The following is a 17,771-nucleotide window of genomic DNA, read 5'->3' on the forward strand; positions in this document are numbered from 1 at the left end:
GTTTGGTAGAGAACATTAGTGAACAAACAGCATCATGAAAAAATGGTCAAATCTGAATAAAAGATGGACTCAACCAAATGCAGAGGAATCCTAGAAGAAAACCTGTTGGGAGCTGCAACAGACAGAGAAAGGAGACTCGGGCGGAGGTTCACTTTGTACCAGGGGAACGGTCCTAACCGCACAGCCAGAGCAAACCATGTCAACAGTGACATGGTTTGGATCAACACCTTTTGTATTACTAACACCATATGATTATCTGTGGCAGGACTTGCAAGTTGTTCTTCACAGATCCTCTCTTTCCAAGGAAGAATATGCAAAGCAGGTGGACCACCACCTGTAATTGCTGTAAAACAGGGTAATGCAAAGTATTAACTTGGAGGGATTGCATAGAATTATTCAGATTTTTCAAATAAAAAAAATACCATAATAACAAATCGTCCTTCTTCCACTTGAACATTTTCAGCATTTATTTCAAGTTGCCTACATTAAAAGTGTGTGGTTACTCTGTATGCATACTGTAAGGCTCCTGCATGCCAGCTTGTCCAAAGAAAGGAAATTATTTGTTTTACATCCAAAAGTGAGCCATCAGATATTGCTCTAAGCATGGATGAGGGAGACTTGTGATGTCCTGCATGTCTGTTTAAAAACGTACTTGACCAAAACGAATGTTTCATAAAATTACTCGTAGCACAGTGATGTGTGTGCACAGCATCTTCGTGGGAATAAGGTAGAGAACTTGTCTGTGTAAACGTGACTTGTTTTAATAAGTGTAACACTATGATGCCGTTTACTAAATGCTGCTTATTTCAGTTGCTACATATTTGTCTCTCTTTATTCCTTCTGTTTCAGCCAGAAATGATTTGTTATTATCCTTCCTCTCCATTAGTGTGGTTTTGATGGCATTTCTCTAAACCCTTTGGGGTTTTGTGGTTTCCAGTTTAATTACTGAAGAAATGTTGGCATACATCCACTCAGCATCTTTATGAAGCTTTTGATTTGTCATTGAAGTAAAAGGCTACTTTGATCATTTTCAAGGAACCTAAACTGCACTTGACCATCTCTAGTTCAACATTGTAAATATGTGCACATGTTAAAACCTCAAATTAACAATTCTGCATGAACTTTTACATTTAGGGAACCTTTATTCTTTGCATATAAACCCTCAGACATAGACAGCATTTCCAGCGCTATCTTTTTAAACACGGATTGAAATATTCCAGTGTGTTTATACCACAGTTTGTTCTTGGTTTAGCATTTATTTGAAAAAGAGGATTCTTAGATTTGATTAAATCCATTCATCCTATTATCAGATTAATATTGTTTTAGTTCTTTTTTCAGAACGGGGTTCATCAGGGACTGACTGTTTTTGTTCAGAATAACAACCATTACTCTTTGTGATTCGTAACTAAAACTTGCACTTACAGAAAATTTTCACAAACTCTCATCTGGTCCCACTTTATTGTACTTCATCAAGCGTATTAACCAACCTCTGCTCTCTCTGGTTCACACGGCTCTGATTTCAGATATATCAAAGTATGTCGCTGCAGAGCTTGTTCCTGTAATAGATGTGCAGATACGCACAGTGAAGTGTGATTCACTGAATGATGGTGCAGTCTGAACGAGGCGACCTTGCAACTCCTGGGGCTGCTTGACCCAAATTCAGAGCTCCATTTTCCTGTGAAGGGTACCACACAGGCACAGTGAGCAAAGCAGGAACAGGGTGATAGTGTGTGCATCCTTTTTCATTTAATAAAAGAGGTTACCTCCATAACTCTACAAGCTGATCAGTGATGATGGTCAGTATGTTCCTAGTAGAAATGGAAATGTACCCAGATGGCGATAAATGGTTTTCTGCAGAATTAAAATGTAGATTGTTGTGGTTTCTGATTTTGATTTTTTTTTTTTTCCCCGTAAAGTGCGATAGAAGGAATAAAACATCGACAACAGAGGATTCAGGAAAACTGTGCTTGTTGCTGCATGCCCGCAGATTCACACAAAGGTTTTATCTATCCAAGATGAACTCCCCTCTCATTCATCGCTAACCCCTCCTTCTTTTCTTTTCCCTCCACCCTTCCTCCAGGGATACACCTGTCGCTCGGGTCATGGCAGCTCACTCTCCAAATTTTGGGGGATTTCCAAAGACAAGGAGCAAAGATGATTCTCTTCTGGTAACCGATCACAAAACACTACCAGGTAAGTTCAAATTACTCTTCGTTTTCTTCTTTGGTCTTAGTCTTATTCTTTTTTTTTTTTTTTTTGCAAATAATTGTACTCAAATAACAAAATCCAGGTCAAATGACACTTTAATTTAGTGAAACTTTGAAAATGGATCTTTCAGATTTTATCCACCTGAAAAAAATGTATTTTAGAGCATTAAATGAGTAAAGCAGAGACTGTCTGTGTACAGACTGCTCTTTCTCGTGACATAATGGCTGTATTCCTGTTTTATGGCTGCTCATATTTGAAAAAGTTATGTTTTATGGATTTGAAAACAAAAATTACATTAAACTTAATGGTTTGAAAGTGGTACTGCTTCAAGGTCACAGATTTTTAAAAATTTTTTAAACTATACTTGTGGTCAAATGAAACAACTAAGGGATAAAAGATTAAAAATTGAAACAGAAACTTCACAACAGTTCAAGTTAAAAACCATCTTCAGGGATTACAGAGTTCTTTGAGCTCTTCATGCGTCTGCAGGTCAAGCATATCCGTATGAAAAATTTACCTTTTACTTATTACAATTTTAATTATTACTATGTTTTTGCTCAGTTATGGTGGCGCAACAACAAACAATTTGTTGTTAGCTGTCAAAGCCAAACTAAAGGAAGCAAATACACTCGCGTTCCTTTCAGTTTTGTAATTTTCCTAAATCGTCGTTTATTTGTTTCTTCTTGATCTGCGAGGGACTCTTATGCTTTCACGTGGTGAGACGGATAAATAAATGAGTTAAGTTTCGAAATGTCAGGATACCATATAGCGTTATAAAATGACAACGTGAAACCTGTTCGTGTTTGACTTTTAGACAAAGCAAAGAAAAACACAAACGTTTTATGTATGTCTGAGGATAATAAAAGTGGTTCTCATGATCCTGGAGGGTCCCGGCAAACCAAAGCCTTACCAGTTTCCCAACTGCGCAGTTCAAAGTCTGTCCCCTGTAAGCAAGTCCCACCTGTTGGTCGGGGACATTGACGGACGGGTGTGCTGTTTTCTTTCTAGACTTGCAAAATATGTTGAGTCATGAAGACCGGAGGTCTTGACCTTTCTGTTTCCTGTGGCCTCTTCCAGGATCAGCTGCCTCTGTTACTTGTTACGACACCACGCTCTTAGTTGAACTCTTCTGGGTAAAATTTGACGTTTCTTCTGTTCGTTCAGGCTAATGGATCTAATAAGTAGTAGACGACGTTTTAACAAAATTGCTGCTTTTTAACCAACCTGTTTTTTTCAGTGCCTCTTGTTGTTATGTACTTATAACAACCCCGGCCTTCAAATCCCTAACACTTTTCCTTTTAATTTGGGAATGCAGATTTTGCAATTTGACCGGTTAAACTACATTCAGGAAATGTACAAATGGTCTTCTACTTGTTATTTTAATGAACATACAGAGCACCATGCTGTTACCTTCCTAAATATCCTCTTTTTGCTTCCAGCAGACACACTGAACTAAATCCCTGTCAAAACAAAATGCTTTTAACTGCTTCAAGAAAGGAAATCCTCAGAGTCCTGAGTAAACACGGGCACAGACAGGTGCGTAGGGAAGCCCTCTGAAACACTGAACGACACAGAAATGCGCATGGTTCTTTAAAATCAGTGGCGTCCGTCCTTCTCATTGGAATTTGGAAGAAAAGTCTGGGAGGTCTCGGGCATGTGTCCCTAAATTCAAACCCACACCTGCGTGTCACGTAGACGTCGAGCTGCAACCGTAAATACTTTGTGTGGTTTGCCGAATGTCCAAAATGTTCAGCTTGTATTTGATGAAAGCTTATTGTTGATCTAGATCTGGACCTGAAGGAAGGGGCGTTTAAGACCAGCATATAGAACATTACCATAATCTATGTGATGGATGACAAGAGCGTGATGAACCCTCTTTGGACTTTTCTTTTGTTATAAGAAATCAGTAACTCTGAGCATTATACTAATCCCAGGGACTTACTTCACTTCAGTGAGGAATGCTGCACCTTTATTTACTTAGGTTCCCTTTTAAACTGCACTGTAAGAAGCAGCCTGGGCAATTTCATGCAGTTACATCAGCTGATTATTTGTTGTGCAATGACTAGAAGCAGAAGAATGAGCAGCTAGTGAGGGTGGAAAACCATTTTAATGCTTAATAAAAACACACCTACCACTAATTCCTATTGGAAATATGAATGTCTGACATGAACGTTTCTCTGGGTACGAATTTAATGCGCAATGTTCATTCTGAATGGGGAGAAAGTGCTTGAGGTGAGCTGCAAAGCCGATATAAATGAATGAAAACTGTTGCATCGTCTGTCCAATTATGGCTGAGGTGCTCAGTTTGTTCCTCAAATCTTAATTTTTGCTTGGACAACTAAAAATTACGAATACTTGGCTTAAAGTTTCTTCCTTTAAATGATAAAACATCTTACTATAAGCGCCGTAGAGAGCTACCATTGTGCTGCTTTTTATGCATAAGCCAAATTCAGCAGTGCAGAAAAACAATGGAGAGGAACAGACGACCACTTTATGCACATTATGGAAAACAATATTTGAAGGTTTTTATATCTCATGCATGTATTTAAGAGTTACACAGTTTGCTTGGTCAGCACTAGAGTTCGGATGAGGATTCAGTTCTGCCTAAATGTTTTAAAGCGGGCCAAACAGAACTGCCGTGAAAGTGCCCTTAGATTCGGGTCATAGGAACTGGATGTTCAGGATCAGTAGAGGTGGATTTCTGCTAAACAACTGAGGGGGGATCGACAATAAGCCTGGACATCGTAAACATCACAAACAAGAGAGGAAGATCAAGGGTAGAAAACCACTAAACAGAACCTTTATGGCACCTATCATGGAAACATTTTTTCAGAATTTTTTTTTATCTGAGTCATTTAACCAGTTCCTTTTAAAACACAATTTTCCCCAAAGGATGATAAAATAAAAATTGATGATCTGGTCGTAAATGTTGATGTGTGTGTGTCTTTGCTTAAAGCCTTGGAGCTGCAGATGTGAGTGTCAGATTAATTGCATGCATGGCTCCTTACTTATTTATGCACACCCACACATTCTCTCCCCCTTTCTTCCTCATTTTCTCTTTTTTGAATTCACAGATGTGCGAAATGCTGGCAACCTAGTCCTGTTTGGGGGAAAAAAGTATTGTTTTATCTACACCACTGAATCTGAATTTATCAGTCTTATTTTTGAGGCAGTAGCCAACAGTATTACCTTCTAGTTCACAAAAAAAAACAAGTTTTCATGGAGATATGACGATATGGAGATAGCATTGCCTAGAAGGAAACTGAGCTTTACTTTTGTTCTCTTTTACTTCAGATGTTTGCATAGCCTCATTTAATCCTATAAAACCAGGTAAATGTTTCTGCAGAAAAAGCTGTGTGTGGCTTAACTATGCCTGGATGAACATCCCAGTGCAGCCAGGCTCAGGTTTCTGCTCCATTGGTAATAATACCCTGGAAGGAGGCAGGTGAGAAGAAGGTCATGGTATTACTGCAGCTGAGTCATGATGCCATCTGGATCAATTTATCTTGTCAGTTAAAATGACTACTTTCAGCTGGCAGCGTCACTATCACGCCTTGTCTGGTCCTGACTTATTCCAGTCGATCAGTTTTAGGGGAGACTCTTGTGTTTCAGACATAGAGTCAGCTCTTGCTTACTTGAGATGCTTCAACTTTAAGAAAAGAAAAGAAAAGTGTCAAGTGTGTACACAGCTTTCTGTCTTAAGAGGCAGCGTTTTCCACTTCTTGAAATCCTGTCCTTCAGTGGCTGTTAGAGTTAATGAAACATGACACCTAGTGGTTGTGAGCATGAACTGCAAGACCTTATTTTAAGAGGTCAGAGGTTAATGTGTATGTGTACTTGGGTCTATTTTTAAAATGTTCCTCTAGATTATGCACATAATAATAATAATAATAAACCTCAAAAGTGTAGCATGCATATATTTTCCCTTTTACTGGCCCAAGGACATCTGGTAAAACCAAAATGTAAAAATTTAGCCTTACGTGCAAAATGCTGTGTGTGGTGGAAACCCAGTAAACCATGTATCAGTGTGTAAGGATAGCCCAGGACCTAAGTCCAACATAAATCCAAACACATAAAATGCTGAAAAGCTTGTGACATTTTTAAGTCCACCCCACTTACACCACTTCTTTGTGTTGATCTATCACAAAGAATCTCAATCAATATGAATATATCATAAACATGCAGCTGCAAAGTGGCAAACTGCGAAAAAGACAAAGGAATATGTTTACTCCTGCAAGACACTGCATAATATTCTGGGCTTCACTCTCTAATTTTATCACCCTGGCATAAATCCTCCTCCAGCTGTTCAAAGCAGTCATCCTCGTCACTGTCAACCCATTGCTGTGGCCTCGTGGGTTAGTTGCAACATCTTCTGCATTCATTCCCACAAACCAATGAAAGCAGAGACACAGGGACAACCGAAATGAAGGCAGTAACTCTAATCTAGTTTTACATGAGCACATCTGAGAAGGAATGCAGAAACTGAAAAAAAAAAAAAGATCTGAAAGAATGAGTTGCTTATTCAAGATGACAAGGGATTTCAGAAGGTGAACATTTTTGATGTGCACACACACACTCACACACACATACATACACACACACACACAGAGATAAAAGAGTTCTCAATTTTGTCTAGTTAAAGATACAATTATGAAGTGATAAATCCAATTAGATCCTGTAAATCACCTCTGCTTACTGGAGGCCACTCTCAAACAGCTGCTTCTGGACATTGACCCAGATATCCATTTGTTAGCACTTCCATAGGTTTATATATAGGCTCGGCGCTGTTGATTGTATTCTCGTGTTGCGTACATTTGCACTGCCTACTTTTTTTTATGTGTTGCCTGGGAAACACTTCGTGCACAATAAAAATGGCCATAAAATTATTACTACGTTCACAGTTTGACAAAAATAAAGTCTAACGATATAAAGTTGAACAAAAATGGAGAAACCAAGTCGAATTTCAGAAGGAATTACTTAGTCAAAATGCAGTATTTATGAGACAAGTAAAACAAAAAAAAAAAAGAAAACAGCTGGGGAACTCCAAAATCAGAACAGCCCTAAGAGATTGGCAATGGAAGAGATGCGATCCCAGGGAAAAAACACAAATCCCCAGAGACGATGATGAGGCAGCTGATGAGACAGATACTGGCAAAGACGGAGAAAAACAGGGGTGTGGACAGCTGACGATTTAGATTTTCTCACTTGTGGCGACTCTGTGGTCTTTTAATAAAACTCGGGTATTGTCTCGTGGTCTCTGTGTTTCCCAACACCACAGTTTACGCACATGTCAAGTTCACTAAAGCAGCTGTTTAATTCATTGCTGCTGGGTCCGGTTACATTCCACTTTATTATAAAAATTCTTTTATAAATAAACTCTTCGGCTTCCTCCTACTGGCCGGTTTTCTCCCCTTCTTTTGCATCGGGTAGCATTTTTCCCAACCTCGGTGAACCGCGATGTGTTTACTCTTGACTGATCACGTGTGACAGAAAGCATGGAGACGTCCCCTCCAGGCTGCCTCTTTCTCTCACACACCTGTTGTCCTCAGATTAACCTAAAACAACACTGTGTGTGTATGCAGCAGTTTGCCTCAGCAAGCATGCGAGCTTCTCTCCGTTTCCCATGGCCCGTGGCAGCAGGCGGTGTTTTCAGATACAGCTTTCCCCAAACACCATTGTGTCAACAGCGGGGCTGACCCAAACATCTAAAGTCGAGGATTAACCATTACATGCCGCCTCGGTGTAGTATTTGTGGGCATTCTTGCCACTTCTTCAATCCAGTGACCTTGTGAAAGTCACTGGCCTTGATTTAGTTTAGGATAAAAGTTTGTGATTTAGTTTTGATTTAGTTTAGGATAAAAGTTTGTGATTTAGTTTTGATTTAGTTTAGGATAAAAGTTTGTGATTTCTCTTTGTGAAGATTTTCTCTTCCTTGAAGAGAAAAAGGAAAGGGATCAGGATGGCGTTCTCAAGCTTGCAAGCTTCTCGCTTTTCCCTCCAAATGCAACAACGGTCATGACGGGCGAACATTTGAATTTTACTTTCATCAAAGTGAAATGTTACATGTCTCCAAAAATGGAGATTTGTATCACTTAGTGCATTTGCAAATAGAAATTTTGCTTGTTATATATATTGATTTTGAAGAAATTGCTTGGTGAATTTTCCGAGAGCCTCTGGTCTCGCTGTGGAGTTTAAAGAAAAAACTTGAGCCATCAATTAGAAGGTAATCTTTAACTCAAGGTGGAGAGGGAAAGGGGGGAAAAAAGAGCGAGGGACTTAAAGTTTCCAAAACACATTTTCTCTGCCAGCTTCTCACATCAGAACCTGCCACAATAAAAGCACAAGGCCTGCTGAATTTTAGCTGCCTGTCCACACAGCTCTCATCGTCAGTCCTTCGTTTTAGCTTCGGACTGATGGGTTGGGGACTGATGGTTTCTGTTTCAAATAGTCTTTTATTTTTTACTTTTTTTTCTACAATTTTGCTGGCTAGTCTGAGAGCTGTTGTGAATTTAGCTCTTGCTTTCGACTCTGAACAACTACCAGCTGTGGCCAGCTGAGACTAAACCTCACTCTCTTTGAAACAACGAGGATTCAACCAAAAACATGTGTAACTGGTTAGCTTTGATGCTTTAGTTGACTGCCTAGAGGGATTCACATGTAACAGTCACCGTTTTTTTTTTTTTTTTTGTCAGAAAAACACACCTCTTTTGCATCAATACTCCACAGAAAAGGGATGATCTCAGTGTATGTATTTTAAGACCATCTCTAGGCAAAGATCTTGTTAGAAATAATAACAAGAAGGTTTTTTTTTCTCTGCTATTGAGTGTCTGGAGTTCATTTGTATCAGAATTTGATGTTAAGTCGTGACAAAGGTAGATTAAGCCCTAACAGTTGGCGCTAAAGCAGTCTGTTTCCAAATATACATTTTGGGACTAAAAAAGCACAAGGATGGTATTATCTGAATCAGGCACATAAGGACCTCAGTGTTTTTGTGTGTTTATTCAGTTACAGCTCAAAAAGAATGGCTCAATTTCTCTTTTCCGAGTGAAAATGTGATGTTTTATCATGAAATCCCAATGGAAACAATGGTGTTAAATGTGACAGCAGTTTAAAGTGAAAGAAGACAACAAAGAAGTCATTCAGCTGGGATGACTGAAAATATAACAAACACACATGAATACATGAAGGCAAATGAAAGTCAAGTATAGACAACAACAAACATGCCCAGAATCCTGCTGACATCTGGAATGTTGCTAACTGTGCATTCTTTTCAGGAGACGCTGACGTTTTCTTCGGCAACTCAATGTAACTTTCTACTCTAAACATGCTCCTCATTGGCCTTTAAAGGCGCCAAATAAACATAAAAACACCCCACACCTACTAAGTGGACAGATAAGAAGCCCAAGACACATACTGCTTATGTTTTGCGAAAGCACATGTCAAATACCGAGCCTTGGTTTCCTGCAATCCTTACATGAAAAGACTAAGCAGGAAATTATGTCACAGTCACAGGCTCAGATCGCCAGACACTGATAAGGTTTCTCCTCCTGGGAAAGAGAAACATGCAAGAGATAGATCCCTCTTTTGTCCTTTCATCTTGTCCCATCAAGATATGTAAAAAGCTACCCGGACATCCTTCATGGAAGAAAAATGTCATATCAATGTCAAAGAGGCTCTTATGCAGAAATCTATGTGAGGCATTGCAAGATTACAACTCTTTACTTGAACAAGGCCCTACAACTAGCAAAACTCTTTAGTATGTCAACGCTCCAATATTAATATAACGCCATAAAGGGGTAAACTGGTATTACTGCATAACTATCAAAAATAACAACTCCAAAACAAGCATAAACCCACAATTCACACAACAACCATGACTTAGAAACTACCATTAGTTTTCCCCAAGCTAGCTAATCTCCATACGTAGCATGAGCGGCAAAACTATCATAAAGCCTCCAAACTAGCATAACTTCATGATTTACATCCCCCCCCCCCCCAAGTATACACAATTTCTGACATGCAAACAGCTTGTTGCACCTCAACTGAATTAACCTAAATGCTGAATTAACCTAAATGCTAAAGACTTGTTGTGGTCAGATAATAGATCCATAAAATAATCCTGGGAGTAGATTGCCAGGAGGCATGTTAGTTTTCCCAGACTTTTAAATGGCCGCTGCTATGAGTATGTGATGTAGGAGTCATACTTTATAGACTATCAAGACATTCATTGCTGTTTCAGTCCGTATGGGAGCTCGTGTGGGTAAGCGCCGGTTTGATGTGAATCCTCGAAGGGGTCCGAATTACGTTTTTTTTCTCCGGGGGATTCCTGTCTCATCAGGAAAGAATTGGACATGGAGCACGAGGGAGAGTAGTTGGAGCACTCAGGTTCTCAGCTGTCTGTGTTTGTGCACAGAAGTGTTTATGGAGGGCTTGTGTGTTTATGTCTGTGTTTAATAAATTGCAGAACATGCACAAACCGGTAAGGGTGTGTGCGGCAGATTTCCTGTCCGGCCATATTTCCGGTACTATTGACGCTTAATCCTTGTGTACGTTCCTCTGTCTCAGTTTTGTCTGGTGCACAGTGTGTGAGTTATTTATGTGGTCTCCAATCCCCACACTCACTGACTCATGAAACAAAGATCTGCCCTTGCTGGCGTAGATGGACAGCACATCTGGATTTCATGGGCAGAAGTGCATGCGTGCGTGCGTGCGTGCGTGCGTGCGTGCGTGTGTGTGTGTTTATGTGTGTGTGTGTGTGTGTTTATGTGTGTTGAGGGGAGAAAGGGGGCAGACTGTCTCCTCTTCCTGAAGAGAAGACAGTGAGCAATACTCTGAGACAACAATTTGTGCTTGTTGCTGGTGGTCAATCTTCTTCTTTTTGTTTCTCAGTGCTGCTTTTGCCCAGTCGCTGTCTTATATTTAAGTCATGAACACTGACATTAAGTCAGAAAATGGCTGCCCGCAGTGCTTTAAGTGTCGTTCTGGCTTGTTTTGTGACCACCTGGACGAGTCTTTAGGTGCACTGAACACTTATGCCTACGTTAATCACTGTTCCTTGTCCATGGTAATTCTTGATTTAAGAAAAGCAGTTGTGTTTTCACAAAGGGCAAGGTTGATTTGGGTAACTTTGTTCCCTTTAAAAATGAATGAATGAATAAATAAATAAAATAATTAAAAAAACTTCTTGTTTTTACTTCGCATAACTTTGCTCGATGATCTGAAATGTTTAAGTGTGACAAAAAAAAGAAGCAAAAAACAGGAGTGATCCTACTTTGAAAATGCTTTTCAGTGTACTGTACGTCTTATAAATCATGTCACACCAGTGCGCCTTGTGGCTTGGCTAATGTGAAAATGTTTATTTGTTTGTCCCGGTGTGACATTCAATGACAACGCTATTTGATTCTAGCTCTTCATGGCATGATGAAAGAGAGACAATTCAAAAGCAAATTTCAGTGGCATGTAAATAAAACTGTGTAACTCATAGAATATCAGTTTCACAGCTTAGGGGTAAAGGACAAATTAGCTTCAACAGAGTGCGAAACAACTCACAGACTGAAGGGGGAAAGTTTTCTTTTAATACTTTCAGCTGAAACCTTACCTGAATCTTTGATGAAAAGAAATATTATGTTTCCTCAGATTTTTTTTTTTTTTTTTTGTGGAAATATTCATGGATTTCCATGTAATTTCTGGAATTCAAATGGATAAACACTCAGAGGTGGAGGCCAGCTGTTAGCAAACCACCAGAATCACATGCATTCTCTGGGCTTTAGCCCAAAAAATAAATAAATGCTGGCCTGTCAATCTTTTTACACATGGAAAGCCACAATAGTGAATTCTTCTGCCTGCAATGGCAGCAGGTCCTGCCTGGGTTTCATTCAAACCTAATATAACTTGCAGCCTATGGCGGGGCATATACAGTACTTTCCTCTGATCTTATGCAGCGGTATGACGGCAGTCCTGCTTGGCTTGGACCGCGGCAGGGAACCTTCTGTGGTCTCTTCTTTTGACGCTGGGCTAACGCAGGTCAGTCTGCCCGGCGGACAACTGCTGAAGAGAGGAAATGAGAAAGCCTCGAGCAGACAGTGGAAGTCTATGAAGTTAGAAGAGAGAGAAGAAAGACTGACTTAGCCTCCTAAAAGCTGTCGGGGAGTAAAACACAAAGAAAAGGGGCCAAAAATGAGGGGCTGGATTTCTGCAGATCTGGGCCACAAAAAAAAAAAAAAAGAAAAAGAAAAAAAGGTGCACTTCCTTCAAAGTGTGCTGATGCATGGGGAGGTTTGAGTGCACGGCAGAATGGGATGTGGAAATGTTTTGATTCCTATTTGGAGTACAGTTAACATCCAGCGACTGTTTCTCTGAATGCTTTGTGTTTGGGATTGTGACATATTGCGTCTGCGGGTGTGTGATAAAGCATGCGCGATAAAGAGAGAGAGAGAGAGAGAGAGAGCAAAGAAAATCTCTGAAAAGCCTGGAGGGGGATTTTCCTCTGAAAAGGGAGCGCTTTTCTCCTCCCCCTCCCTGAACTCCTTCCCTCCTCTCGCCCCCCCACCCGACGCTCAGAGGAGCTGGGGAAGTGAACTAGAAGTGAAAGAGGAGCTGGAGGATCAACAGGCAGCTCAGCAATGCACGTCTCTCTATTCCACAAAGTTAAAGTGCGTGAAGAATGGGGCTGACTTTTCTTCTTTTTCAATCAAGTCGACTCACCGTCATGCGGATGCTCTCCAGGCAGTCTCCGGTGGGGATATGCTAAACATGGCAGGTCTCCAAGCGCAGAGCCAAGTGGAGCTAGGTAAAGAGGATTATCAAGATCCAGAAATGAAGAAACTTTCTGCCCGCTAGAGGAGGGGGGAAACTCCAGCAATCATGGTAAAGTATCATGGAAACGTCGCCTCCTGTTTGTCCTTCCTGTTCATTGTTGTTTTGCGGTTAAAGCGAGCAAGTGCTCCACTGACCCATTAACTCAGACCTTGTGTTTTTGTTGGACAAGTCTGCGGCTTTGCGAAGCATTTGTGGGTGAAGTTTAGCAGCCATGAATTGTTTACCCGCAGATCCTCCCCGCCAACAAAAATAAATAAATCACCACGAATAACTTTACTTTCTTTTGCATTTTGACCGAGCTCCCAGGATCACCGAGTGTATTGTACCACTTCACCTCACTTGCTCTCTAGGTAGTAAAACTTATCCTTACAGCACACAAAGTCTGCACAGTGTTGTAACCACGCTCAGTGAAGGTTTTTGTTGTTGTTGTTTTCTGAACTCACTTGGTGAGACAGCTCACAACATCTGAAGCTTTTCAAGTGTTTGCCTACTGGGAAAGAGAGAATGAAGCTCATTGTCTTTTGTGTTAAACATTTGAATCCTTTTGGGCTTAATTGACGCAGAAACCTCAGGATGTTGAGCACGCTTTATCTGATTTGACTCCTTTTTATGTGTTCAGTTGTGGCTCTCCAAAAAGTATCCACACCTTTTTTTTTTATGAGTGGTTTAATCCCAGTTACAGCACTGTTAATTTAACAATAACAGGTTAGCCACATGATGGGAACGTTTTTATTAACCTGTGGTAAAGCAGTATCTTACAAAAGTATGCATGCCTCTTAAATCTTTTCCTATTTTGTCAAGCTACATGCAAAAACCTTTGGGATTTGATACCCTTTAAAAAAAATCCAATGCAACTGGCTGCCTTCAGAGTCTGCATGTGCGTATGTGTGTGTGTGTGTGTAACGTGACTCAATTATAGCAGAGGTAAGGCGACTTGTAGGAGCTCTGGAAGAGTTGCAGCGATCCCAAGCTAATGTGAGAGAATTGTTTAACTATTAGTAAAGGACTCTACCAACATGACCTTTCTAAAAGAGTTTCAAAAAGTCCAGTAGCGACAAAGTGACAAAAAGTCTAGTTTTTAGTTTTACACAGCTGTCACAAAGACAGCAAAAAAAAATGTGGCAGAAGTTGTTCCAATCCAATTTGACAAAACGTTCAATTTCTGGCCAAGGTGCAAAACACTGTGGAGAAAAAAAAAAGTATACGTCACATTTAGCATCCACAGTGAAACACAATGGTGGCATTGTTATGCTATGGGGATGCTTTTTTTTTCCAACAGGGACAGGGAAGCTGGTCAGAACTGATTGGAAAATTGATGGAGCTAAATGCAGAGAAATCCTGCTGGAAAATCTGTCAAAGGCTCCAAAAGACTAACAGAGAAGAATGGGACAGAAGTTCAACCTCTATAAAATCACTTATGAAATTGTTGTTCATGGACCATCCCCATCCGATCTGACTGAGCTTAAGATATTTTGCTAGAAAATTGGGCAAAACTTTCTGCATCTAAGTGTACAAATCACTCAGAGACATACACGAAAATACGTTTGACTATGACTAAAGTCTGAAGTAGTTTCACATTGAATCAAGAGGGCTGACAACACAAAGATCCTGTTCTGTTCAGATTTTTTACTCTTAAGGAATCCTGCAAACCATGCGTCATTTTCCTTCAACTTCGTAGTCGTGCCGCCGTTTCGAGCTGATTTACAACACAATTCCTACCAAATGTTGTTTGAATTTAACAAAGTGTAAGATATATAAGCGTATTTTGCAAGGTCTTGTAACTGTAACCTCTTTAACTTCCTTTACTGAAAGAAACATCTGAGTTGATGAATCTCAGTCAGACTCCTTATCAAAAGATTGAGTCAAAAGTCTAGACTGCAGTTTATCTGCCTCCGTATCCATAACTGCATACTTGTGTAACCAGCGTTCAGGCCCAAGGCTGTTTGTTTTGCTTAAAACATGAGTGATGTTTCCCTTCATGACCACCCTGACTTACAGTCATTTAAACCTGAAGAGTCTAAAGCGTCTGATTACTGCACCGTGTATGAGCAGGGCTTTCTATGTTGGGTAAACACTTAACAATGGAACAAAACCCAGATCCCTTCTCACTGGTGTGCACTGTACCTGCACTCGGTTACGGTTTGACATCCATTAGCAGCGGTCTTTCATTCAGGAGTATTAAGTAAGGTTACGGTTTGACATCCATTAGCAGCGGTCTTTCATTCAGGAGTATTAAGTAAGGTCAAGGACTTTCTTCAGCAAATCTCAAGAGAAGAAAATTTTGTTCCATTTCCTTGCTAGAGATATAGATTAAGTGCAGTAATAACCTGCTGTATATGAGCAGTAAGGTTTTCAGGTCAGTCAGACATGATTATTCATTATTTATTTGTGTTAAGTCATCAATTGACACGAGAAAGAAAAAAAACACAGAATGCAGTTTGACTTATGGTCTGTATATTGTAACCCGACTTCATGAAGTCACAGCTGCAATCCCCTCTCACAGCTATTAGTGAATTCCTGCTTAGGCTAAAACAAGTCACATCACATCTTTTCACATCATTTCACTTCCTTAATTCTGAAAACGCCATCCCTGGCTTTGCTTGCTCTGCATTCACTTTGCAAAGACCTGCTGAGAAAATAAAAATAAAAAAGTTTGGAAATTATTCTTAATCTTGTAATTAAGATATTCATATCAGAAATCTGTGGCTTATTTGTGATCTGAGGTTTTCCTCTTGCTGATTTCAGATTTCTTTTTAATAAACAATCTATTTTGCTCTGAGTGGATAGAAATTATTCATATAAGTATTTATATTATGAGAAAGAGGAGGCCGCGCGTGTGTAAGAGTAAACAAACAATTTGATGACAGATAGTTTACATTTTAAATTCTATATTACATTAGTGGTCAGTACAGTTAGCGTTGCTATTATTACTAAAATAGTCACTGTATTTATTCCCTAGAGAATGTAGATTCTTACCGTTGACATTTACAAAAGGTTGCCAACATTTAATCTAATATATTCCACAACATATAGAGCTTAAAACTAGAAAAGGTTTTCAAAAACTTTAATTTACCCATTCATGATCCGTCCTGGTATTTAGAGAAAGTTTTGCTCTTTCTGTCTCTCTCAGTGTAAATAAACCTCAAACAGGTAGACATTGTAAATAGTTTCTTCAATTTCTGTGATCTTCACACCTCACTGATTCAGACTTTAGCTGACATCAGTAACGACCTCCACACCGAAAAGTGTTGTTTCTATTACAACCTGGTAGTCTTTTCTGTCTGAATAGTTATTGTAATTTGCCCTGTTCCAGCAGCATGTGCCCCTCTGCTACGACAAAAAGTTTTACTAATATTTATGTTAGTTCAGTTTTTCAGTAATGCTAGCGGCACCATGCTAAGTTTGCCATCAGCAATTAAACCAAGCTGAGCTTGAATCGGTCAAAAAATAGTCATAAGTCTTATTTCTTAGCCATTTTTAAAAATAAAATATGGCTAAAATTAAGGGTCAGAAAATTGCAGATGTGATACATATAATCTGTTTGTCCCTGGAAATAAATTATAATAAATCTGGTTTCTGTCAGTTAAGTCAAGATACAAGTGATTTCTCTTGTATATTGGACAATTCATTAATTTTACATAATTGCAGCTGTAGGAGCCACGGTTTGTTACATACTGTATAAAATATTTTTTTCCCAGTAACATAACAAATAACATTCAGTCTGTTACAGGGTTAGGTTTTCAGATTTTATGTTTATTTTGCGATTATCAATAAGTGTTTGCGTGAACACGATCTGTGGTTCAACACCGGATATATACATGTACACTTACATGCTAAGGTTGTCAGATCAAGCTACTCAGATTTTATTCTTTCTTTTTTCATATTCTTTGCTTGATTGTTGCGCCGTATCATTTTCCCCACCACTGATAAATCCACAAAGCAAAGGCTTGCCACATATTTTCAAAACCAGAGCAGAGCAACGTATTCATGGGAAAATCTTCATACTCTGACTGTCAGTAATCAAACACAGAGAAATACGTTGGAGCTATTTGGCATTTCCTTCCCATTAAAATTCACACAGGCTACCAAATCTTTTCGTAGTACATTCACAGAATGTAAAGTTTATCTTCAGTGTTTGCCAGACTCTTTTTCTTTTATCTCGAGGTGTGTTCTGGCATGCTGCTGGTTTTCACCAAACACCTTTGCCAGGTCAATGTATTTTTTTCCCATTTTCTAGTTGAGCAACAGATGATATGAAAGTAGTTTATTGAGCATTTCATAACATCTGGTAGCCGTGCACACAATGGGAGCATTTTTGAAGCACTTTTTTGACTTCATACTTGTTCTGAATTGCAGCTGTGAGTCAGAGATTGTTTTCTCAAAAGAGACGACAGCAGATATTTCAGCTGGATCCTGACACATTGAGCTCATTGTTTTGAGACAGTTTCAGTATGACTGCCTGTTGTAGTATTGTTCAGACCCGTGACATTTCCAGTCTACATGCTAAACTAGTGTGCACTTAAACTTCTAGATATTATATATCACAGGATTTTCACCTTATAAACAAGTTTTACATTACATCCCAAAGATTTGCCAGTTTATTTTTTCTCTTTTATTTTCCACAGATTTCAGATTCCTACTGAAAAACAAAATGAGCAACATATTCAGTGCCTCCTAATAAACAGAGATGTGTTTCTATTGACTATTTTTATCGGTTGAAAAGATTTCAGATGGCAATTGACTCT

The 17,771-nt window shown here is 39.4% G+C and overlaps 1 protein-coding gene across 2 annotated transcripts in view; it reads left to right on the plus strand.

Annotated features, from left to right (window-relative positions):
* Positions 1 to 12,765: 12,765 nt before the first annotated feature.
* The window catches only part of quob (quattro b), a 35,889-nt gene continuing 30,883 nt past the window's right edge, over positions 12,766 to 17,771 (plus strand). For both annotated transcript variants that reach the window (XM_014981150.2, XM_088005491.1), the window contains exon 1: positions 12,766 to 13,074. In XM_014981150.2, coding sequence (XP_014836636.2) covers positions 13,072 to 13,074 — 3 coding nt within the window. In that variant the 5' untranslated portion in view covers positions 12,766 to 13,071. The remainder of the gene's footprint in view (positions 13,075 to 17,771) is intronic.

Source organism: Poecilia mexicana, unplaced genomic scaffold (assembly GCF_051168715.1).
Source record: "Poecilia mexicana isolate PSO_F unplaced genomic scaffold, ASM5116871v1 scaffold_5, whole genome shotgun sequence".
NCBI lineage: Eukaryota > Metazoa > Chordata > Actinopteri > Cyprinodontiformes > Poeciliidae > Poecilia > Poecilia mexicana.